Source organism: Anser cygnoides, chromosome 12 (genome assembly GCF_040182565.1).
Source record: "Anser cygnoides isolate HZ-2024a breed goose chromosome 12, Taihu_goose_T2T_genome, whole genome shotgun sequence".
Lineage (NCBI taxonomy): Eukaryota > Metazoa > Chordata > Aves > Anseriformes > Anatidae > Anser > Anser cygnoides.
The window spans coordinates 4943020-4966427 of record NC_089884.1 but is presented as its reverse complement, the minus strand read 5'-3'; the positions used below and the strand labels follow the sequence as shown (position 1 = coordinate 4966427).

Here is a 23408-nt window from a genome sequence, read left to right as displayed (position 1 = left end):
ATCACACATCTATTACCATTGTCATTATTGCTGTGTATCTTTTCGTCTGCTTGGTACTTCTCAGGGATCAAATCCACTTTTTTAGTTATCTGTATGGTCTCCTTTCATAAGAGATTTTATTTCTTAGCTGGCTTGCAAATTGCTTAGAAAGCTTGGGAACCTAATATTTCCCTGTAGTTTCTGCAGTGCAATCAACCACATAATAGTGTTTTTAGTACTAGAGGGGGAAAAGCCTCTTAAGTCATTAATTGCAGTTTACAGTAACTGTAATCCCTCTGAAATGATCTGTTACTACAGTTAATGATCACTTTGTTAGAGCTTTTAGCTACTTCATCACTTACATTTTGGTGACTGCCAGCTAGAGAAGCTAGTGTTAGGTATCAATGACCAATTTATTGAAGATTATTGCTTCATTAATGGCCTGTTGAAGCTCTTTAACTATTTTTTTCCTGTTTTTTTTTTTTTTTTTTTTTTTTTAATTTAATTTAGGTGGAAGGGGGATTATGGAGAAAAAGTCCAACACTATTTTCCATCTAATTATGTTGAAGACATGTCATCTGATAACTCTGCTGAGCTTGAAAGCCAGGTGAGGTTTGAGGCTTGTCTGAGGTTTAAGGTTTCTCTGCTGTGTTTCCCTATAAGATCTTTCCCTCTGGAAGTGGAAATCTAGTTTATGGAACTATGACTCTGCATGTTGTGTTTGAGGGAATGCAGAATAAAGAAATGAATGCATTCTTCACTGTTCTCTGTGCTGTCGAGTATTTTTGTCAGGACTTCCATCAAGGAAAACTACTTAAAGAGATAACTGATTTGCTTGGGTTTTAGGAGGTTATAATGATTTCATGCTAATGAAAATCATACCAGTATAGATTTTTCAGATAGCTTATCTAAACAATAATGTGCCTGAAACTAGTTTGCCTGTGTAATTACTCCCTAGATATTTGCAAATAGAAAAACCATGTGCCCAAACACATCATTCTCATATTCACAGTCCAGGATCATGTTTTGATGCATAACTAACCTTTATACTGATTGTCAAATGGGTCTAAAAAGTCTAGTCCAGAGTCGTGAACAAAGATCTATTTATGACAAGAAGACAAAAATATTTAACGTTTTGGAGTATTAAATGTTACACATTATATTAAATGTTATAAAACGTTACATTATTCTGTTGTTGTTGTTAAGTACTTCCACTGATTTGCCAGGAGCCTTTGGAGGAAAATATGTTTATTAGATTTTTTGTTTTCTTCTGATGATAGTGGCTTTAAGCAAACTTGAAAAATAAGTGGTTGTGTCATGGCAGAAGTTGCAGTCCTCATTTTGACTCTCACTACAGAAGTTCTCATCTGTTTCTCAGAACGAGAAATTCTTGACATGGAAGTAGGCTTTTAAATATTACAGAGTGCATGCTTTCAGTGAAACTGAGAGTAGATTTAATGGTGTGTATTTATTATTTGTTAATATTCTTTAAATGCAATTGAGAAGGCTGAGGGTCAGATTTAACTCATGTTTTTCACAGATTATCGAGGACAATCCATTAGGCTCTCTATGTCGTGGCATCCTGGTACTCAATACATACAACGTTGGTATGTATTTTCTGATTCTTACATGTGGGCTTTCTGTATTGAGAAAGTTTTATTGTTTTTACTATAAAAGATTTGTTTTTAAAGAATATTTGTATTACTACAGCTAATACAATTAATATGATTAAACTTGTTAATACTAACTATTCAGACCCATAAGAGCTTTTATTACCATGGCCAGCTGTTACAACTACTAGCTGTTGTAACAGATCAATGGCAGCTTCTACTTCTAGATTTTAGTATAAACTTCTTGCTACTGTGTTGCTTAACAGTGAAAATGCCACAAGGGAAACACAAAAAGCCTTTTGTCTTCATTCTGGAACCTAAGAATCCAGAAGATCCGTGTGTTGAGTTTGCAACTGATAAAGTAGAAGAACTCTTTGAATGGTACCAAAGTATCCGTGAAATCACGTGGAAAACTGCGGAAGAGGTATCGATTAAAAAATAAAAAAAAAAATATACACACACACCTGGTATTGATAAAAAATATACCTGGTATTTTATAACGTACTGTTATAAGTTTACAATACTGTTTGTTTTTTAGCTACCATATACTGCTAAACCTTGCTAAGACCTGATCCTAGACTATCTTGCATGTTACTGCTTGTCTGTTCGTTTTATTGATGCCATGAATCTTGTTCCCTGAGCCCTTTTGGGAATAGTACTCAAGATAGCAGAGTGCCAGTCACCAGAAAACGTTTTGGTTTTGTGTTAACAGGAGTTTTTCAGCAGAATACTGTCTTTGTTGCACCTTTGCATCCTTACTATGCAGAATTGAATAGGCAATTGTTTAGGCAAATACTTTATTTGTAACTAATAACCAGGTTATGGATTTGCCAGTTCTTTAATAGTGTTTCCAAATACTTGTCTATTTAAGAAGTTTCTGACGTGATCAAAGTGCCCTTCTGTTGACTATGCTTAGGTGTACTTTTTCCTTTCTTGCTTTTATTCACTTTTTATTACTAAGTGGGTGGTATGAACGATGGAAAGTATGTTTCAGTATCATGTTGGCTTGTGTTGTTTATCCTTCCTCTGGAGTAGTAATGTTCTGAAGGTCTTCAAAATCCTATTTATAGCAAGCAAGTTGGTATCTCAAGCAGAGGAGACAGCAAATTCAGCAAGGGAAGAAGCAACAGGAACTGTTGACGTATTGTTGGAGGAAGAGAGATGTGGTCCTTATTGCAAGGCTTTCATTTAGAAATAAAAACGAGAAAAAGAGAAACACGGCCTAGAAGAAACGTCTCTAAATTGAATGTTTTTTATAGTACATCAATGGCTCTTCAGGAGCTTGCCAGCTTTCTCTCCCTCTGTACAGTAAGAGAAGTATTAAACAGCCTGTCTTCAAAGATGGTTTAAAATTTGTTTCTGTCAATCAGGAGGCTTTTCTCCGTTTGGCCTCTTGAAAGCTCACATGATAGGCTGCAGCATGGGGAGGGGAAAAAGACAAGGAAAAGCCTTTCTTGCCCGTAGAATTAACAGTCTGAATTTTGGGGAAGGAAAAAGCATAGTGAGTCAACATGATGCTACAGTATGATACAGACATGGTTTCACTTTATTTTTGGGCTGTGTACATTGTATATAAAAAGGTAAAAATATCTGAGCTTCATATAACGTGTCATTTCTAATACTAACACCTGCCATGCTCCTAGGAATTGTTGTTCAATGCTAGCTCTCCTGTTTGGGTATCTCTAGAGGGTCATGTCTAAAGATGAGCTCACAGCATCTTGAAATGCTTCTTTGCTATTTGGAGCACCACATTCTGTTGTGCAATGTCTGGGAAACTGGTGTATCACTAAGTACCATGAGGTCTGTGTTTGCAGTTTTTTCCCCAAGCTATTTCAAGTCTTAATGCTATATTCCTCTTTGCTTTTCTTGGACCTCGATGTATAATCTCTGGTTCATTGAAACATTGTAGAAACCCATCAGCTTCTCTGATTTTTCTTTCCTCTTCAGTTCATCTTCTTGAGGGAATTCTTTTGGAAGACTTCCTAATTGCTGCTGCTTCATAACCTCTCGTACCAAAGCTAATAGCAGTTCAATATGGGGCTCTTCTAACATGTTCTATCCTGTAATTGCTTCTTATGTCTGAAAAGCCTCCAGCCAAAATGTCTCCATTCGGGGAATGTCTTGCTGATTTCAGTGGCTTCCAGCCTCTGGTTGCAAAGACCTTGGCTCAGCTTCCACATAGCAGGTGCTTACAAAAAGGGAAGTAGCTACTAGGTTTATTAGTGATGATGTCTACATGACTGCACATGATTTACCATACATGACACTGTTGGTTTGATGTGCAAATAGAAAATTACAGGAATGATACTCATAGGGTTTAAGTTTAGCTGTTTGGGAGTTAGTAACAAGACCTAAGTCCTGCTCAAAATGATAAACAGTGAGAAACTTAACTACATTTAACATTTTTTTTCTTCATACATTTACATTTACATGAGGTATAGAGTCAATAACATATCTACAACAGAGTAGAACCACATTAAATTTTATTTAAAAGTAAAGCATTGTTGCCCTGCTCCTGAGTAGGACTGATTCAGGGAAGCTCAGAAACATTTCCTTTAAGAAACAAACACACACTCATTAATCTGTTCTCTGAACTGGGTACACAACATTTATGTAGGTGTTCTAAGTATCAAATAGGAATCTGGGTGAAGAGAAATGGATCAACTTTGTCATTTTTGTTAGAGTATACCCTGGAGTTACTGTACCATAATATCCAGCGTATCTGTAATCTAAAATGTTAAATTTTACAGGAGAACAGGAGGAAATACTGGGAAAAGAATCAATTGATTGCTATTGAATTATCTGATCTGGTAATCTACTGCAAGCCAACAAGCAAAACCAAGGACAATTTAGGTACTTTCTTTAATATTACACCTGAATTTTAACTTTTCTACTAATCTGTACAGATGTTAGTTGAAATTATAGAACTGAAGATAAAATCTATCCTTCCTCTACGGGGAAAAAATATTCTGCATCACCCATGGAGAGTTTTCAGTGGCAATTTGAATTGCACACTTGGGAACTTGATGATATTCATACTATAAAATGTCAGGTAAAAGCCTATGGTTTATTAGAATTATTTTGAACGTACGTCTCAACCTGTTAAGGCTTAAGTGTGGTACCAAATGTGGAACAAATTAGTCATATGAGACAAAGAAACAAGATCATAAATGAGGAGACAAGAACAATTGTGAAACTATCCAGGCTTTCATTTCCCATAGCACTGCATTTTTGCTGTCAGTAAAATCACAGTAAGGACTAGAAAGCTTCTCAATGTTTGTGAATTTCCATTAGAAAGGAGTCTTTAAAAGAAGAGATCTTGCAACTGTCACAAATTTCTAACCTAGTTGACTAAAGACATCTCAATATAACTTTCATAGGGAAGTTCACTATATATGTGTCAGTTGACTTTTTTGAAGACCAAAAAGTCTGACTGAACACTTGCAATTTGTTTGTAAAGAACCCTCAAAATGGATTTGTTATGCATTTGCCATTTATATAAGCTATAGGAATGGTGTATTTGCCATTTATGTAAGCTATTGGGAATAGTTTCATAATATAAATGAGAACTGGGGTCTGTGTAAGTGTGGGTGTAGAATCTGACACTGAAATATGTACTTCTTATTCCAGAGAAGCCAGGAAATGTGCCCTTCTTCCTTAATCTTCTTTGCAAACATTTTTAATAAGCTGTCAGTATGGTTAAGACATTATAATTACAGTCATTGTTTGAGGCATTGGGTAACCCTGGCTCACCCTTCTCTCCATTTAAACCTAGGAAAAGATGTCTCATTTAAATATGTCTTGCAGTGGTCAGAAGTGCATTATTAGCAATGATGAGATGAGAGCATGACTACAGACTATCTGCCCTGCTGCAAAACATGAGGCAGGCAGGCAATTTTAGCTTTCAGACCTGGTGTTCAACCAATTTGCTGTGTCTGCATTAAAACAGTGGAAATTGCTGCATTAAAGGACAAAGCAAAACAAAGTGAACCAAAATGTTAGTAGAAATACAGCATAAATGTCGACTTCCTTCTTCCTTTAGTAATGTAATGACTCTTTTCCTCCCTCCCTTCTGTAGAAAATCCTGATTTCAAAGAAATTCGCTCTTTCGTGGAAACCAAGGCAGAAAATATTGTTAAGCAAAAGCCAGTTGAGTTGCTGAAATACAACCTGAAGGGACTGACGCGTGTCTATCCTAAAGGGCAGAGGGTTGACTCATCGAACTATGACCCGTTTCGCCTCTGGCTTTGTGGCTCTCAGATGGTGGCTCTTAACTTCCAAACTCCAGGTAATATTCCCTTTGAAAAAGGGTTTCATCTGCCTTCCATTTCACCATTAACCAGCCCCTTTATGGACCCTCTGCCATTCTAATCATCGTTGCTATCCTATTGATTTGTAATTCACAGCAAGAAGCGAGATGCAGAAACTATAAAGTTAGCTTGCGTATGTGAGTCCCTTGCTAGAGCTGGTCCCCCAAAATCAGTCTCCCTGTCGCTGAGCGAGACTAACGCACTTGTTACCTCTGAAAGGTTTATTCCACCTTTATCTCTTCATGATAAGCAAGCAGAGATAGTTACTCTGAAGTTCAGGTGGATGAACCATTGTTCACCCACAGGGAAAGCTGTACACAACATCCAAATAAGGGCCAGCTAGCTTATGACACACTGATAGGAAACTAATTGTGAATGGAGATGAATTTATTTGGATTAAAATTGGTGAGAAATGACCAGTCAAATTCAGTTACTGAAGAGAACTGAGTCTTCCAACTTACCTTTCCAGCTCTTTCTGAGATAGTGGCAACCAGGAGGAACTGCACGCAGGAGCCATTATTCTGGTAGTTCCTTAGCTTTATTCAAATGTTTTTTTCTTCTATTATGACTGTTTAACTCTCTCCCTAGATAAATACATGCAATTGAACCATGCCTTGTTTTCACTTAATGGACGCACTGGCTATGTTCTGCAGCCAGAAAGCATGCGAAATGAAGAATATGACCCAATGCCAAATGAATCGAAGAGGAAATTGCAGATGATTATGACAGTGAGGGTAAATCTCCTTTGTAAATTATGTTTTTTACAAGTCATAAATATCTATACAACTAAAAATAAAGCTATTATGTTTCATAGCAAGACCTGACAGATTGTCAAAATACTGTTTTTAAATGTCAATGTTGGAGAATAAAAGTAATTCCACTGGTTCCTGATAGGAAACACTATCTTTATTATGCTAATGAAGCACATGGTATAGGATTGAAAGCACAATCCTAGGATAATTTTATATAATTGTTAATAAAATAGACTAACGTGCATTTCCAACCTAATGACTTCTTAATAGAAATGTCCTATTGGAGATTGGTTAGCAGCAGACTAACTAGGTTAGAAATTTCCAGTGTGGATGAAAGATGTTTATAATGAAAGAGAGAAACTAAACAGAAAAAATAGTAAACTGATTTTTCCCCATTCATCATAGTATTTAGTACACTGACTCATAGAGAGATGGGGTTTTATCACTTAAAAAAATTATAATGTGTTGTCTTCTAGTGCCATATGTGAATTGAACTTGTTTCTGTTCTCAGTTGCTATTCAGTAAGAGAGATGTCATTTAAAAGTATGTTTTCTGAGAAGGAAGAAACACATTAACTGCTTTTCACCACAGTTTAGAGACAAGGTAAACAGGGGTCATCAATATAAAGCAGGAGTTTCTTAAAGTAGATAACTAATAAAGGCTGAGGAAAGATAAGTAAACGTGTTATGAACTTGATCTGTAGCTGCATGCTCTGTGCAATGAGTGGCAGCCATTACATAAATCACTGAGTCACCCAAAGAATGGGAGGATATTATTATTGGTGGCACAGATAGTTTAATACATGTAAACATATTCAGGAGAGATTTAGCATGTTTCTGGGTTTATTTTTTTTTTTTCCTCTAGTGAATTCTCCTTCAGTTCTGTAGGCTACCTTCCACACAGAAATAACGGTGTGAAGTTTCCTTTGGAGGTGGTTATAACGTAGTTTCTTTTGCAGGTTTTGGGTGCTCGCCATCTTCCTAAGCCTGGTAGAAGCATTGCTTGTCCCTTTGTAGAGGTAGAAATTTGTGGGGCTGAATATGATAACAACAAATTCAAGACAACAGTTGTGAGTGAGTATCTGTGCTTTTCTGTGCCGTGGGGACATGGTTATACTCTGAGTGCACTTGCATAAAATGAGTAGGTGATGATCATGAATTTACAATGTCTGTAGTTGGTCAGCTACCTGTATGGGGAGGAATTAGGTAACTGTTGCTCTTGGCTGGTGAGTCATACATTACTGTTTTCCTGGTTGCCTCAGTGCCAGTTAATTTGAGAAGCTTAAATGTATATCAGAGTTTTTGAAAAAAACCTCAACTGTTAGTTTGTAGAAAGTCACAATTGTTTTAATTTTTGCCTATGCACAAGTTTGCGTAATCTGCATGTTTAAAAAAAAAAATGCTGTCTTGAAAGTGCCTTCTACAGTGATAATCATTTGCCTAAACTCTGGTCCCAGTGGGGAGTTACTAATGTGAGATCCAGACTGTGTTTATTTAAATTTGGGTTTTGAAGACTGGCATCCCCTCAGAGACAGCTTGGGTATATATGGCTGTAAAGTAGTATAACCTGAAAAGCAGAAGAAGTTTGATCAAAGCTTGCTCCTGGTGAGTTCTGGATAAGGTGTGTGTGTGTGTGTGTCTGCCTGTAGAGGAGCTTCATTTAAGTGCACTGAAATTGGACAGTATCTCACCAGCAGCCAAATAAAAATTGATTATTGGAATTTTAAATGTAAGAAGATAACGCAGAACAATCTTTAATAAACTGACTGGCTGTCTTTTCACGATTTAATGTATCTGGATGTAGCAGTGTTCCTCTGGTAGACATGAGGCTTTGAATCTAATTATCCAGGCCACTCAAACTTACAGCTTTGACAGCAGTGGAAGATAAATACAGAATAAGGAGCAAAATATGTGTTGTGGCTCTTCAGTACTTCAGAGAAGAGGTTTATGATTTTAAATTTTTGTGGGGAGTGACCAAGACCTTAGACAGTAAAATTCCGGGCAGTATTGCACATGCCAAGTTACTTGGTCTTCCGGAAATGAGTATGAGAATTGAGCAATTGTACATCAGTCTTTCCAGTACTTTCCATGCTTTTAGTGATATGGAGCATGAGGCTCATGAATATGAGTAATGAATTAGCTTTTTTTTTTTACACATACACATCCAAGGAGATTTTGTATATTTAAAGACGAATAATAGCCTTTCTTCGTGGATTTCCATCCCTGCCAAGCTTCCTCCTGTCTCCCCCCACAAATAAACAAATACAAACTGTCTGAAGCGAGGTTACAATGTGAGACAGATGGTAAATAGGATTTTTGGGCCTTTGTATTCCCAGAAAATGTCCAGGGATACATCCCCATATATGAATGAAGTGAATTTATTGCTTCATACAGCAAATGTTTCCTTTTCATTACAGATGACAATGGCCTTAATCCAGTTTGGGCGCCGTGTCCAGAGCAAGTGAAATTTGAAATTTATGATCCCAATCTAGCGTTTCTGCGCTTTGTTGTTTATGAGGAGGATATGTTCAGTGACCCTAATTTCTTAGCACATGCCACTTTTCCTATCAAAGGAATCAAAGCAGGTAAGAATAGGAGGTGTAATATGGGGCTAAGTCAGAAAAATGTGGTTCAGCATTGCTGTATTGTGATTTTGCTGTCAGTAGCAGCTATAACACGCCAAAGGAGAAGTGCTCTTTTGATCTGCTCCTTTAGTTGTTTATTATGATACGGGGTGCATAGTGTGAAATTATTTAAAACAATCCTCTCACCTTCTGATTTTTTTAATTGAAATAGGAAAACATACAAAAATTTGCAACAGCAAAAAACACAACAAAGATGTTAAAATTGCTACTGATAGTGTGCTGTGACTCTGTGGAAGTTAAACACAAGTTTCTTGTGTACCTGTAGACCCAGAGGTTTAATTCTGACTTCTTTATTCTGAAAGTGGGAGATTCCGATAAAGGTTCTTCCTTCCTCTCTAGTTCGTGTTGTGTTTGAGATGAAAGTAACAAGATCACTACTTTTGATATTATTCCTATCTCCTTACTAGTACCACTTCTGTGTCTTCAACTGTCTTCACCATGGACTACATCTCAGCAACAGCGTTATGTGCTCTGAGTAAAATATGGGAAGATTCTGTTTTGGTGTCAGTGGCTTTGTTTTATTAATTGCCTTAGTTGTGGACATATGCAGAAGTAGGTTTTCTGATTCTCTCTGCAACTGGCTTTAGTTTTCAAGAGCATGTGAAATCTTGTTTTTCTCATTTTGGCCATTATTGTCTTTTGCTTCTCTGTAATTGTCATAGCAAAGCCTGCTCTCGGCAATGGAGCATTTGAGCAGAGAAGGATCTCTTAGTCCTTAGGACTGTTTGCACCATTTTGATGACTGCAGATAACCATTTGCCTTGACTCTAGTTCTCCTTTGAGTATGTTTTTGTTTGTTTGTTTTTCCCAGGTTTTAGATCAGTTCCTCTCAAGAATGGTTATAGTGAAGACATAGAGCTAGCCTCGCTTCTGATTCATTGTGAAATGCAGCAAGTTCTGGTGAGAACTATTGGTTTGTTTTGTGCGCTTAGAGCTTATGTTATCAGTTCTTTGTGGAAACCGGGAAGCGAGGATTTAGTTTTCTGATGTGGTATAGTCTGATACTTCTTTAGCTATTGGGGAAGACCAGTGATGCAAATTGAGTTACTCTCCCCTGGGGGGAGGACACAGATTACTCACTTGTTAAAAGAAATAATGCAGAAGCAAAGACTAATAACCTCTATTTTTTTTTCCTTTACAAACATGGATATTGTCTTCCAATGTTAACTACCTGATGCCGTGCAAAGCTAGCTAAATTCAGGCCTTAGCTTCTGAGAATATTTTTTTAAAGGTCCTGCATTTAAAAAAAATAATCTCTTTAGGAAGAGAAGATAAATTTACTTCTCCCAGTATTTCATTAACATAAATAACCCAACAAATGGAAGACGTATCCTGGTTCCTACTGAAGCTCTAATCTCCTTCTCTTAAGCCTCTGTAAAACAACTGACTGTAGTCATAGTATTTTCACACACATAAGGGAAAAAATGATGATGATGCATCCCTTGCTTATGAAGCCAGGCATTAAAGCGGCTGATCTGTGAAGAGCATTTCTTGGTGCTCCAGAGGTGCTTCTTTATACGCTGATTTAAAGCAGGTTTATTCTCAGACTGTCTCCATACCTCAACAGTATGTTATGCTATATAATTTATATATTAGGATACAGTAACTATATAGAACTAAATATGTATGCAATTATAACTATATATTCATTTTTTATTTTATTATAATATTTTATTAAATACAATGGCATAGAGGACAAATGATGAAATTTTATGGCTCTTCTGGGAAGTGAGGATTTCAGGGTGTTTTCCAGTACCCTTCTGATTCAGAATGTGGGGGGGGGGGGGGGGGGGAGGGAAGTGCAACCTATTATTTCTAGTCATTCACAACCATTTAGGCTTATGTTATAGTTCAGACCAGTGTACGTTATGTTTCCTGATTAAACCATCAGATTCTGCGAACAGTAAGTCTTTATGTCTCTGGAGAGATTTGTGCCTGTAGTTACCCATACTGAAATGGAAATTTTTGAATTCTCGGTCACATTCCTCACAGAGGAATGTCAGCCTCTTTTTCAAATGTCCTTTGTCAAGATTTTTGCAAAGCCACCTTATGAACATGTGATGTAAAATGACTGTGTGTAATCACAGTTTTTGTAGCCGTGGTAGCTTTCTTCTGGTGGCTAGCAAAGAGTTAGGAGAGAAGGAGAAGTCGAGCATGGGCATGATGCGTAGATACATTGCTAATTCCTCTTCAGAAATTCAGATCATTCTTTGCCTGGGGCAGGAGTACCTCTTAAAGCGTTGCTCGTAGCAGCAGCATGTCTCCCAGTCTGTCAGCACCAAGTCCTTTGACAGTAGCACATTTCACACTCTTGAAGCCCCTTCTGCTTAGGCCAAATGAAGGTGAAGCACAGCTCTGTATTTTCACACTGTTTGATATCTCTGGGTGATAATGCAGTTGCAGGAGAACTTTCAAACATTTTTCCTTTTGTTTGGCAGTCTGCTGCAAACCAAGATTTGCCATAGTTAATCAACTTCTAGAGCTTCTGCCAGATACTTCAAGAAGCATCAGGAAAGATCAAGCTTCTATCCATCTGTTCTGCCCCTTTTTTCCTTTTTTTTTTTTTTTTTAAAAAATAATGACCCTCCATAAAATGGTATAATGTAATAACAGGCCTGTTTATATACAGAGCCCATCTGCATACTCTTGGAGATGAAATACAAAGGTATAAAGGGAAATTACAGATGGCTGTGAAAATTCTTTAGGAATAGAGAAGCAAGAATATTGCAAAGTAAGCATTCACAGGTGTGAATTATTATGCGGGACCTTATGTTGTTTTTGACCAGTCTTCCTGATACTGCGGAAATTCTGTTTTACTGATGCTGTTGTTACATTTAGAAGTGTGTCTTATTTGTTTGAAATTTGATTTAGTTGCTTCAGAAAGTATGTGTACCTCTTTAGCACTTCCTGATTACAGTCAGCTTTGATAGCGTATGTTTTTAACATAAAGATTGAAGTGGACATTCTTAAACATCATTTTAAAGTCTAGCTTTGCACAAACAAATAGTAGCACGTATGCATCTTGATGATTATACCTGCAAATTGGTAATTAGCAATCTGCTTATTCCCTTTGTGATTTGGGAATGCGAAGTTTCATCCCACTCTTGAGGGAGAAGCTTTTTACAACTTAATCAGTAGCATAGCACTGAGGCTGCTCCGTTTGCTTCAAGCCATACCAGGGAGCTGTAGGATTATGTTTTGGGAGGAAAAAGAAGGGTTAGGAAAGGATCTTGAAGCTCTACCTGTTGAAACCCCATGGGTGTGTTGCTAAACATGACAACTTTCCTAGATCTGTACTGAGTGCTAAAAGAGGCATTCTTATTAGTGTGCCATCTCTGAAAATGTTGAGATTTGTTACGTTTATTGATTGCATGTCATTTCTTGTAGGATGTGCATCTTGTTTTGCTGCTGATGTAAAAATTAAGACTTTGTTCCTGCCAATACTATTCCCCACTAGTAACTCGATAAAGGAGACAGCTTGTGCATCCAAAGTTTTGAAATATTAAAGCAATTTGAAGTCATGAAGGGAATCATGATGATTATTTTATGCTTGTGGATAATTTTGAGACATTCTCCTGTGGGCCACATACAACAACAGAAATTCAGATGGCTGCAAATTATACTTCAAATACTTAGCCAGTTCCTTTGCAGGTTGTCATAGCGCCACAGAAACAAAGGATGTGTCCTTTCTTGATTGTCTGACACTTGATAATATTAGAGATCCTATTTACTATTCAGTATTTCCACCTGCTGTCTAGATTTCAATAGGAAAGCGCCAGAAATATGTCACCTAACACACAAATATGGTGGAACAGTCAAAAATACTTTTTTTTTTAAAAAAAAGTCTTTTAAAATTTATAATCTGATGTCCCACAGTGATACACCATTTGCTGTCCTTTCCTTAACATGCCGACATACTTTGTGTATGGAAAAATATTCCAACATATGTTTCAGATACAGATACTTCATGACTCCTGGAATGTCCTTGATGCCCCTATTAGACAGTATGGTGGTTTAGATAATGGGCCTAAGGGTTTTTTTCACTGTGTTCTTAGTTACTTAGTTTATTTCCATAAATGTTGCAGAAACAACATACAAAACTAATTTTAGAAAACCAATGGAATGTGTTTACGAAAACAAAATAACCACCCAAAGTCTGTTGGTTCTGTATCATTTTGGTTCTGTCTTACAATGTGCATTGATTTCCAATATTCTTTTGAAGGAAAGTGAAGAAGAGCTTTATTCCTCATGTCGGCAACTCCGGAAACGCCAGGAGGAGCTTAATAATCAGCTATTCCTTTATGACACCCATGTGAATTTAAGGAATCCTAACAGAGATGCTATATTAAAAGAATTTAATGTGAATGAGCACAAACTACAGATATATCAAGAGACATGCAACCGCAGGTGGGTTGATAATCATTCTCCTTCCCAAGGCAGCTCTGTCCAAACATGATTTATGGTAAGGAGGTCTCAGATTTATTAAAATAAGCATCTAAAGAGTGACTGGAGTAGGATGAGTGTATCTGAAGTGAGGCTGGGCTGCAAGCCACTAGAGGCCAGCAGACCCAATGAAATGTCTGCTCAGTGAAATCCTGGTTTTAGGGATCACAATGAAACATGTAAGCCTGAGAGTTTGTTCTTTTCTCCTGCTTTCTAGGAGAAAAGCCTGGAAATACGTACAGCCAAATAGACTGTATAGTCAAATAAACAAGCCACCTTACTCCTACAATATCGGAATTATGTCCTTGGCAGTGCTATTAACATATTAAATGTGTGGGAACAAAGCACACTTCCAGACAGACCAACTGCAAAAGATAAAAGCAGTAGTTGTTAGAGCACAGAACTGTCACTTATGTGTCAGTGCGCTATCCAAAGCTTAAGAGAGAAAGGTCTGTTTCCTTTGCTGCTACCTTTGCATTGTGAGGGAGACAGAAGCTTCTTGTACCAGTCAAGTAGATCTTTTTTCCTTTCTGAGCTGATCGGATGGGAGGAAGACTTTTCTTTAAATATTTTTACCTTTTTATGTATGCTGAACAGCTGTGTGAATCACTGGTTTATTCCCATTTATTGCAGGAAAAACAATACTTGTTGCTGATATGTTACTCGCCATTTGTGTCTAAGTAAAATGAATGTAGTAAACTGTTTTCTTCTGAGGAATTCCTAGTAAACTTGACTGTTCATTCTTTTTTTTTTTTTTCCCCCCCTTAAGATTAAAGGAAAAGAAAGTCAGTAACAGCAAATTCTACTCTTAAAGCAATCATTCTTTGATGGAAGTTTTATGGAGCAATTCAGGAGGAGATGATAATTTATCCTGGTCATCCTACTCCACGCAGATCTCATCAAGCTGAATGAATAGAAGAGGAGGAGGAGAAAAGATGGGTTTCCTTAATAATTTCTTGTTATAAGAAAAACTGTTTAAATTCCTAATAATTTATATTCTGTACAAAGCATACCCTCTGTGCAGGCCAGACTTCTGTGTATTCAAGATCTTTAAAATTGGAGGGTGGGTAATTGCATAGTCTTCACTTCTTATCAATACCTGAAGCACAAGTTTAAATCATCTACTGTATTTGTGTACACAGGCTGTAGATAAGACATTCATAACAATGTACATGCATGGAACCTCACCACTTTAACAACCTGGCTCCTTAAGATTAACTGGTAGTGAGTTTTTAATTTATTAAATGCTGTAAAAGCACTTTTGCACCAGCATTTTTTTTTTAATGTATGTTACACCAGATTGTACTTTCGATACTGTATAAAGTATTTTGGGCAGCTAATAGCTCATACTGTATTGTCTCGTTATAAGTTTTCTGTTCTCTTTTTGAGTACCAAATAATGTTAATTTTGTTGAAACCAAATATCCTCTGTGACTGTAGTCGTTTCTTCTTGAAAAGTTTAGGAAAGGAACAATGTGTGAACCTGTGTTTGCAGCCCCTCTGAATTTATATCCCTAACTTAAGGCACTGGAAGGAAAGGTTTTAATATATGTGGTAGGAAATATCTGTTTGCAGAAAGCAAAGGTGTTTCAAATCTGAAAAGCATTTACTTTGGTATAGTATCATTTTGCAAACCCTTTCAGCTGCTAATGTGCTTAGAAATGATTTTTTTAATGAATTGTCCATTTTTAATCTTGCAATCCTAGTTAGATGGTAGCGTCAAATGATGGTGTTCTGTAAATGTGTAGACCATTTTCCCAAAATGTATCTAATCCAAGAATGATAGTATACACAGTCGTTCTTACAGCTTTAATCAAGTGAAGAGCATTGAGCTACAGATGAGAAAACGCGTTAGATTAGCAAGTGTGTTTTATTGCAAGAGCAGAATGAAAGTCCTTGAATGGCATATTTAAAACCAGTTGCCTTAATTTGTGTATATGGTGGATCTTTGTGATAGTACTACGTTACTACTATCAAATTCCTAGTTTCTTTCTCTCTACATGGGTGGAGTTTGCTATCTATATGCATGAGTTTACCTTTCATGTGTGTGCAGAGGAGTTAAGTTCTGTCTAAATGACTGTCTGAATCATAAAATGTTGCATACATCATGGTGTATTTCTGATCACAGAAAACCTGCTTGGATTTGGGATTCATTGCCTGATGAAGCTGCCTCAGCAGTTCTCAGTTGCTCTTGCTCCTCCTCATGCTGTGACTTCTGTTGTTTCAAGATGCACTTAATTGATGCCATAGTGCATTCACCAGTGATGGTTTGAGGAACCCCTTTGAGGTTTTAGTTATTCTGAAAAGAGTCTTGTCTCACTTATCTTGAGATGAAAGTGCTGTAATAGTGTCCCACAGTGGGGTGGCTTCTGCAGATTTTTTTTTTTTTTTTCCTGGAGAAATTAATACCAATCAGTGAACTGGAAAAGAGGAGAGGATAAAGTTAAAGGTAATTCTAGGCTTCTTCCTACCTGAAATCCCTTCAGTCCCCAGCTCTGATTGGTCTTTTCAAGGATTAGATGGATGCAAAAAAAAAAAAAAAAAAAAAAGAGGGGGCAAAAAAAAATCATCAACCATGGATTTTGAAAGTACAGCAATAACCTAGACTGCTGTGTAAAGCTGTGCTTATCTGCAGTATCCACGCGTGATGGGATGACCCAGTTGCTGTTGCTGGAAGGTGAGGACCTTTGGTGCACGCATGTTCTGTAGCGTAATCTGAGATGTGTTTTGTTTTGTCATATGATCAGTCCCTGTGCTATATATTTCATTCACCAGCCTATGTGCGTCTCATTTAATGTTCTGAGAATGCTGTGTTGTCAGTAGTGATCAGACAACGGGGCCCAAAGCCCTGTTTGGAAGGTCCTGAAGCTGTTGCTGCAGTCGGGACTGGATCTGTAGGCAGCTGAATACCAGCTGGGCTTGTACTGATTACAAAAAATAAGAGACTATAAGATGCTCAGGCTGAGGGAGATCAAAGCCTAGAGCTCCAGGTTGTTGTGATTTTATTTTTTTAGTTCAGTTCCAGAGCAGACATAGCCAGATTGCCCACGTGGGTCATTTGTCTTGACTACTTTCATTTTGCATGTTCCTGACACAGAACAGCCATTGTGCGATGAACGTATGAGTTCCTTGTGCTGCTGTTGTCCAAATGCATAAGAAATAGCACCCCTTATAGTCCTTCAGAAAGTTGTGTGTACGTTATGTCACGTACGTAATGTCAAAAGTTACGAGGTGGTACTCAGTATTTATGAAAATCCATTTCATTTTACAGTAAGGCTTTTTTTTTCCCCTCTGAGTACAAACGTTATGTTGTATTCAGAAAGAAAATACTGCATTGGCTGTTTGGTTGACGTGAGAGTGATGGGCCAGGCTGTGTACTAACTCTTCTCTTGCATTGTGTTTTAACTCTGAAGCCCCACCTCTCAATTCTTTGTCAGGGCAGACTCTAGCAACTTTTTCACAGTTGCAGCTGTTTTAATACAAAACTAGGTTTGAACGTGTGTGCTAATTTTATAATCTAGAAAGAAAAACATTTATACATTTTTGAAGTTAACAATATCTGTTGTATTGTTATGTTCTTACAGAAACTATTTTAAATCCTTAAAATAACTTATTTTTAATAAATAATTTTTGATAGCCATGATGTAAATGATGCCAGATGCTTCTTCATTTAAGCATTGTTTATTGAATTTCACAACTTAAAATCTCCAGCCACTTGAGTCAGCATGAGTGTGTTTTTACTGAAAAACGGTCTGTTAGAGTTATGGTGTGTTGTGCTGGAGGTCAGAAGAACGGCATCTCTGTGTTTTTAAGATGAACTGACTTTGATTGCTTCCATAGAAGTCATTGTTGTTGCACTTCATCTGGATACAAACGAGCACTGCAGAAGGAAAAGGTCGAAGATCACGTTTAACTTGCAACTCCTAACCGACCTTTTCCAGGAGTAGGCAGATACTAACTTCGGTTGTAGTGAGTATCAGATTTGTATCGACTCAAACAATAAAGCATAAACAAGGCAAAGATGAAGTTTGTAGTAATTTGGAACGCATGTTCCCTTTCTGCTGACAAGGTCACCTTAATTGTATGGGAGTAAGTGTTGCTGGGGAAAGGCATGATGTCTTCATATTTATTTGTTTATTTGTATCTTGGGAGTCTTGGGGAGAAAAATTTTATCAGTCTTCTATTAAAAATTGTATGCATGTTGAGTAGCAATCAGTATGAGGTATCTGTAGCCTAAGTCATCTAGGAGGCTGTTAGACGAGCCAAATGGTCATCTTCGCCTATTCATTTGTGAATATTGGTGTTCTTAAACCGTTCACCTAAAACATCAGCACCGTTCTTTTTACAATTTGTTAAATAATGGTGTGGAGTAGCAAATTTTCAGTTCTGCTTTTTCAGTTTTTAGGTGTGTTCTTCTGGTAATTAACCTTGAGGAAAACAAATAATTGATGACAATTTTGAAACAGACACAACAATTGAATTACCTTAGTTTACTCAGCTGCTCATCCAAAAGTAGTAATAACAAAAAAACAGGAAGGAGAGAGAATTCTCACTGAAAAATACTTGAAATGGAGCAGCTGTGACTGGCTTTGTATGTACGTAACTCAAGCAATTTTAAACTCCTTAAGCCACACGTTTCCTCTTTTCGTTTTGGAAAGTAAAAGAAGAGTATCCTTCATCTCTTCTGTAGTCTGGATTCTGCCTTTTTTTTTTTTTGGTCTGGGATAACCATTGCCAAGCTCCCGCTTGTTTCTCTGAACTAGGCCTGATTTAGTACCCCGTGCTCACGCATAAGTCATGGGCAGTTAGGACACAATAATGCCTCTTACTCTGTTATCAATGAGAAGTTCTGTCCTTGACTCCAGACAAATGAAGAGCTTCACGTGTTTTGCTCGGCTTCTGCAGGAGGATTTGCTGCTTCAGTTTTGGTATTTGTGTTCGTGCTCCCCTCCCCAAGCTATTGCAAATAGCAGACGAAATTCCTCTGGGACACAGGAGTTCTGTTCCACATCTTAAAAAGGTCTGCTTTTTACAAGAATCAGAACCATGACATTGGTATTTCATGCCATGCAACAGGCTTGTGCACTTTCTTGTACATTTTCTTTTGTCTATTGCTTCTGCTAGCATTAAAATCTCTTAATCTATTTCTGATAACATTATGTCAAAACCAGGGTACTTGGAGGAGAGACAAACCAGGTGGTTTCCACTTGAAAAACAGGGCCTGCTGGGAGGAGAACAGCAGCCCATTGCTTTCATGAAATCACAACTGTCTTTATTTTTCCATCTTTTAGTAAAGCGAGATTCTTCTTTCTGCAAACTATGATTATGTATATTAACGGCGTCTGGTAAGTGGCCCTTCTGCCATCAGCATGGTAGAACACTGAAACGTTGTTGTCTTCAGATGTCCCTTACATTAACTATTAAATTAAGTTTCTTTTATGGTATGCACAGTGGTGAAGGAATGAAAGGGGGAAAAAAATCACATTTCAAGTAAAACTAAACATCTAATTATCAGTGATTAAAAAAATTAACTGAGGAAACAAACTCAACATTCAAAGAATGGCTTCAGTCAACGTTAACTGAAAATATCTCCATCTTCAAAACACAGACGGCAGTGTACTTGTAGCTTGGTTTCTCCATTTAGCCATTTTTATTTTTTGAGAGTCTTTCAGCAATGAAATAGAAGACCCCTCCTCTTTGTTTCCGTATTTAAATCCAGAACTGAAGTTACTGGAACTTGCATAAAATTAATTTAAGATAGTGTACTTTCAGCTATTAAAATGGAAAGACTAAGAAGCGTGAACTTCTTGAAGGACTGTGTTTTCATCTAGAGATACTGAGAAACTGTAATGCTTATCAGTTTAGGGAACACAACTTTGTGATTTTAACGTTTTGATGTGAAGTTTCTCAGCGTCTCTTCCTATTGTTAAACTGAAAGAGATGAGGGAGTTGTTAAGTACAGACCATTACTGTTTCTAGCAAAGTATTTTCTATTCTTAAAACTCACTTCACAAAATCCTGACTTTGACTGTGTAGTGTGTTTATCATCCTGCTTCAAAGGTGAAGTTCTCTTCAAATGCTGTCAGGTGCTAAAGAAATATTATTAAAGGCTAAAAAGATTTTATAAGCAATGGAACATGTGTGATCACTTACCCGATGTCCTTTAGATAATTTTTTTTGTTTAACCATTCAGTAATGCTGCGAAAAATCATAGCTGTTTCTTATGAATGCATTTGAGATAACTCATTTTAAACAGGCATATTGTAGTTTGAAAAATCTACAGAGCTGTGTTGCTTCAAGCACTTTGCTGTCATTTTATTAACAATTCAACATTTTCCAGAAGTGTCATTAGGTATCAGAGTTTACTTAGAGAAGTACATCAGAATGTATTTTTTTAAAAAAGCAAAACATACCCCAAAACATTCATTTATTGTCTACCACTAACAACAGTTAATCAAGCAACTAAGGCAAATTCTTGGTCAGGCACATATACATCCAAGCTGGAAAGCAGAATTCGGTTTTGGAATGTGATCAAAGAGTAAGTTTATTCTCCTCTGGATCATGTAGCAGAAACTTCTTAGGAATAAAAGGGCAGAGTATAATATTGTTGGGGAGGAAGGGTCAGTCTAAGTGTACCATTGTACCAGAAAATAAAATGCTGTTTGCAGTAGTACTAAGCTTCGTCTTGTTAGTGATCTGATCAATTTCACTTTGAAGAGGAATTTTGTATAAAAATTACATCTTTTTTGCTTAGCAGTTTCGTTCCTTGGGGCTATAAATGTTAAAAGATATTTACCTGAATAGCACAAATGTGTTTTTTTTTTAAATACCTGTCAAAATTAACGAGTACTCAACATAACTAAATTCTGTCCTCCATATTCCATAATATTCAGTGTTTCATTTTTCAGTGTGAAAATGTAAGTGCAGATGGAAACCATGCGACCACCATGGCAATCAACAACACGAGCAATCCTCCATTCCTAACAACCTTCGTAATGGTATACTTTCTTGGCTTTGGTCCACAGCCCTGAGCTCTAAACCACTCAACCACTTCATTCAGGCTGTATTTTTGAGGCTCATACCCCAGCTCTTTCCTGGCTTTCTCCATGCTAAAATAATGTGTGACACCGGTTTTGTAAACTTCTGTGCGAGTGAGGAGAGGCTGAAAATTATAAACATGACCTACAAGAAAATGAACTACTTCAGTAAGGAATGCAAAAAAATAGACAAGCGAGAGAGGAAGGCGGCAGGTTGGGAACTTATAACCCAACCCTTCTACTAACGGTCGGAAAAATTCAAAGTTATTTACTGGCCTGCCATCTGAAATAAAATAGGCTTGGCCTGCAGCTATGTGCTTTTTGGTGGCTTTGAGGGCCTCAAAGGCGAGGATGTGAGCCTGAACAAGATTATCTACATGTACAAATTCTACTAAACTGAGAGGATCTCCATATACAAATTTAAATAGTCCCCTTTCAATGTAACTAACTATTCTTGGAAGATGTCTTTGCTCTCCTGGCCCATAGATGCCTGCTGGTCGGAGAGCACAAGTCCTTAATATACCTTTCCCATTTCCAAGCTCAGCACCATTTGCCTTCAGCACCTTCATTTCAGCTAAAGATTTGGTCCGGGAGTAGTGATCTGGATGAAGGTGAAGAGGTAGATAAGGCAGAGATTCATCCCCATTTTCTATAATCTGGCCTCCAAATATCACATTATATGTACTTGTATAAACCAGACTTGACACTCCTGTGCTCTTGCAGGCTCGGATGACATTTTCTGTTCCTTTCACGTTAACATCCTCTATAAGTTTTCGGTTCAGCTGCTCCCTGCCAGACATTCCATAGGAAGCGATATGGAATACGCAGATTACATCTTTAAGAGCTTCTTCCACTTCAGACAGACAGCAGACATCCCCTCGCATAAACTTTATTCCCTCTGGCACTGGTTGAAGTGGCTTCGTGACATCAAAGAGAATCACATCAACTCCCATTTGGTATATGGCACAACCTAAACTAAAACATGACAGAAACCACGTTATATGCATAACATAATAATGCATGAAACATTTCACCTGGAGGTAAGAGAAGCCTATTAACTATTTTAATATAGTTTTAAATTTATTCTGGCTCCATCTTTACTTAGAGGAAAACAAAACAAAAGAAAAAAACATTGCGGGGAAACTACAATAAAGGAGAAAAACACAACACCACTAACTGGTGTTTTTATCTGCTTTCTAGAAGAACCTAGGCATTTCTCTCCTTCTGTTCCCTATATATTTTGAGTAGTTCAAGGATAATAATGTAAATTCCTGTTACAAAGTTGCCCAGGCTGATTAAATATCAAGACTAACTGTCTTGCAAACGTACAGAAACAGAATAATGTAATTGCTTAAAACTTTCAGAAGCAGTGTATGTTTGTTGAAAAATGAGACCCCAATAGGAACCATCAGGCGATGGGGTGAACCAGGTGAGGAATCTCAAGCCTCATATCCTGTAGGTTTCCTTTCACAGCCGGATTCTGTTGCCTCACCAACAGCGCTCTATTACGTTTATTCTTGCATGTAATAACTATTTAATGCACTAACCGGAAGCCAAAATAGCCACCTCCTCCAGTAATGAGGACTGTTTCCTTGGCAACATTTTCTGCCTCCATCCTCTTGCCTTTGGTGCTGTTTAAGGAGATCAACCTATAAAACACATAGTAAAAACGCACGTTAAAACCATTCTGAGTTCTAACATGCGTTTAGTTATTCCCAGCTGTAGCTCATGCTTTGACTCAGGCCCTTCCTTCCACCATCTGGCAGGCAAGGTGGAACCTGGCATTGCTCCCAGGCCAGGTTATGGCTGAAGAAGCGCCGCCTGTTGTGAAAACACCGCGACTCCACGGCTGCCATTAGGAAGCTCCGGGGACGCCCTCAGCCATCCCTCCCCGGCTTTCCGCGGCCGTTTCCTGCCCGTTCGGCCGCGGTGGTCGCTGCGGGTGAGGCCGCTCCGAGGCACCGCCGGAGCCCCGCCAGCGCCGTACCTCAGCCGGGCCCAGTCCCTGCTCCGCGCCGCCCGCCGCCGCCTTCCCGCAGCGCCGCGGGGCCGCCGGGCTCCACGGGAAATGGAGTTCCCGCTCCGCGCCACAAAATGGCGGCCGCCTAGGCGGGGAGCGCCGAGAGGGGAGGGTGACCCGGGGGGGCAGTGGGTCGGTGGGCGTTGGGTTTTGGTGTCAGTGTGCCGTGCTGTGCCAGCCTGTGTGCCCGCAGATGCTGCTTTCCACCCTTCCTTCCCCAGCGATGCTTGAGCAGAGCTTGGTGTTCACTGTGAGGCGCTTTAAGATGGGGAATCTCCAGTTATCTTTGAAGCCTGAGCCTTGTCATGCCGTGTCACGTTCCGCTGTTTATACTAAAAATAAAACCAGCTTTCTCTCTCCCTCATTTCATTGTCTTTTTCTTTTAGTCCTGATGCTCTGAGTGTGCACAAAGCCTTGAGGTGCCTCTGTGGTGCAAAAAAGAGCCGTAATTACCACCTCAACAGGAGCCCATTATTAAATGCTGGTTTCCATCACATGCCTACCACTGGAGTCACTTTTTTTTTTTTTTCCTGCTAAACCCAGTATCTTTCTGTTTACTGCTTGAGAGACAATACGCTGCACCAATTAGTCTAGCTCCTCTCAGGCCGTGCTGC

At 38.2% G+C, this 23408-nt stretch overlaps 2 protein-coding genes across 7 annotated transcripts in view; one reads left to right on the top strand and one right to left on the bottom strand.

The window, feature by feature from the left end:
* The window catches only part of PLCG2 (phospholipase C gamma 2), a 72190-nt gene extending 54431 nt beyond the window's left edge, over positions 1-17759 (top strand). For all 3 annotated transcript variants that reach the window (XM_048075102.2, XM_048075104.2, XM_048075103.2), the window contains exons 23-33: positions 490-586; positions 1520-1586; positions 1856-2013; positions 4340-4442; positions 5668-5877; positions 6488-6633; positions 7610-7724; positions 9068-9235; positions 10107-10195; positions 13518-13702; positions 14508-17759. In XM_048075102.2, coding sequence (XP_047931059.1) covers positions 490-586; positions 1520-1586; positions 1856-2013; positions 4340-4442; positions 5668-5877; positions 6488-6633; positions 7610-7724; positions 9068-9235; positions 10107-10195; positions 13518-13702; positions 14508-14550 — 1381 coding nt within the window. In that variant the 3' untranslated portion in view covers positions 14551-17759. The remainder of the gene's footprint in view (positions 1-489; positions 587-1519; positions 1587-1855; positions 2014-4339; positions 4443-5667; positions 5878-6487; positions 6634-7609; positions 7725-9067; positions 9236-10106; positions 10196-13517; positions 13703-14507) is intronic.
* A 2264-nt stretch (positions 17760-20023) lies between these two features.
* Positions 20024-22811, bottom strand: SDR42E1 (short chain dehydrogenase/reductase family 42E, member 1). 4 transcript variants are annotated; one of them, XM_048075145.2, is made up of 3 exons: positions 22762-22811; positions 22322-22423; positions 20024-21749 (listed from the first exon to the last, which is right to left on the bottom strand). In XM_048075145.2, the coding sequence occupies exons 2-3, from the start codon at positions 22387-22389 to the stop codon at positions 20642-20644; spliced, it is 1176 nt and encodes a 391-aa protein (XP_047931102.2). In that variant the 5' UTR covers positions 22390-22423; positions 22762-22811; the 3' UTR covers positions 20024-20641. The 4 variants fall into 4 exon arrangements, with proteins under 4 accessions (XP_047931102.2, XP_047931104.2, XP_013050499.3 ...); XM_048075147.2 differs by having other exon boundaries at positions 20024-21744; positions 22762-22791; XM_013195045.3 differs by lacking the exon at positions 22762-22811 and adding an exon at positions 22507-22754.
* Between the last annotated feature and the right edge of the window lie 597 nt (positions 22812-23408).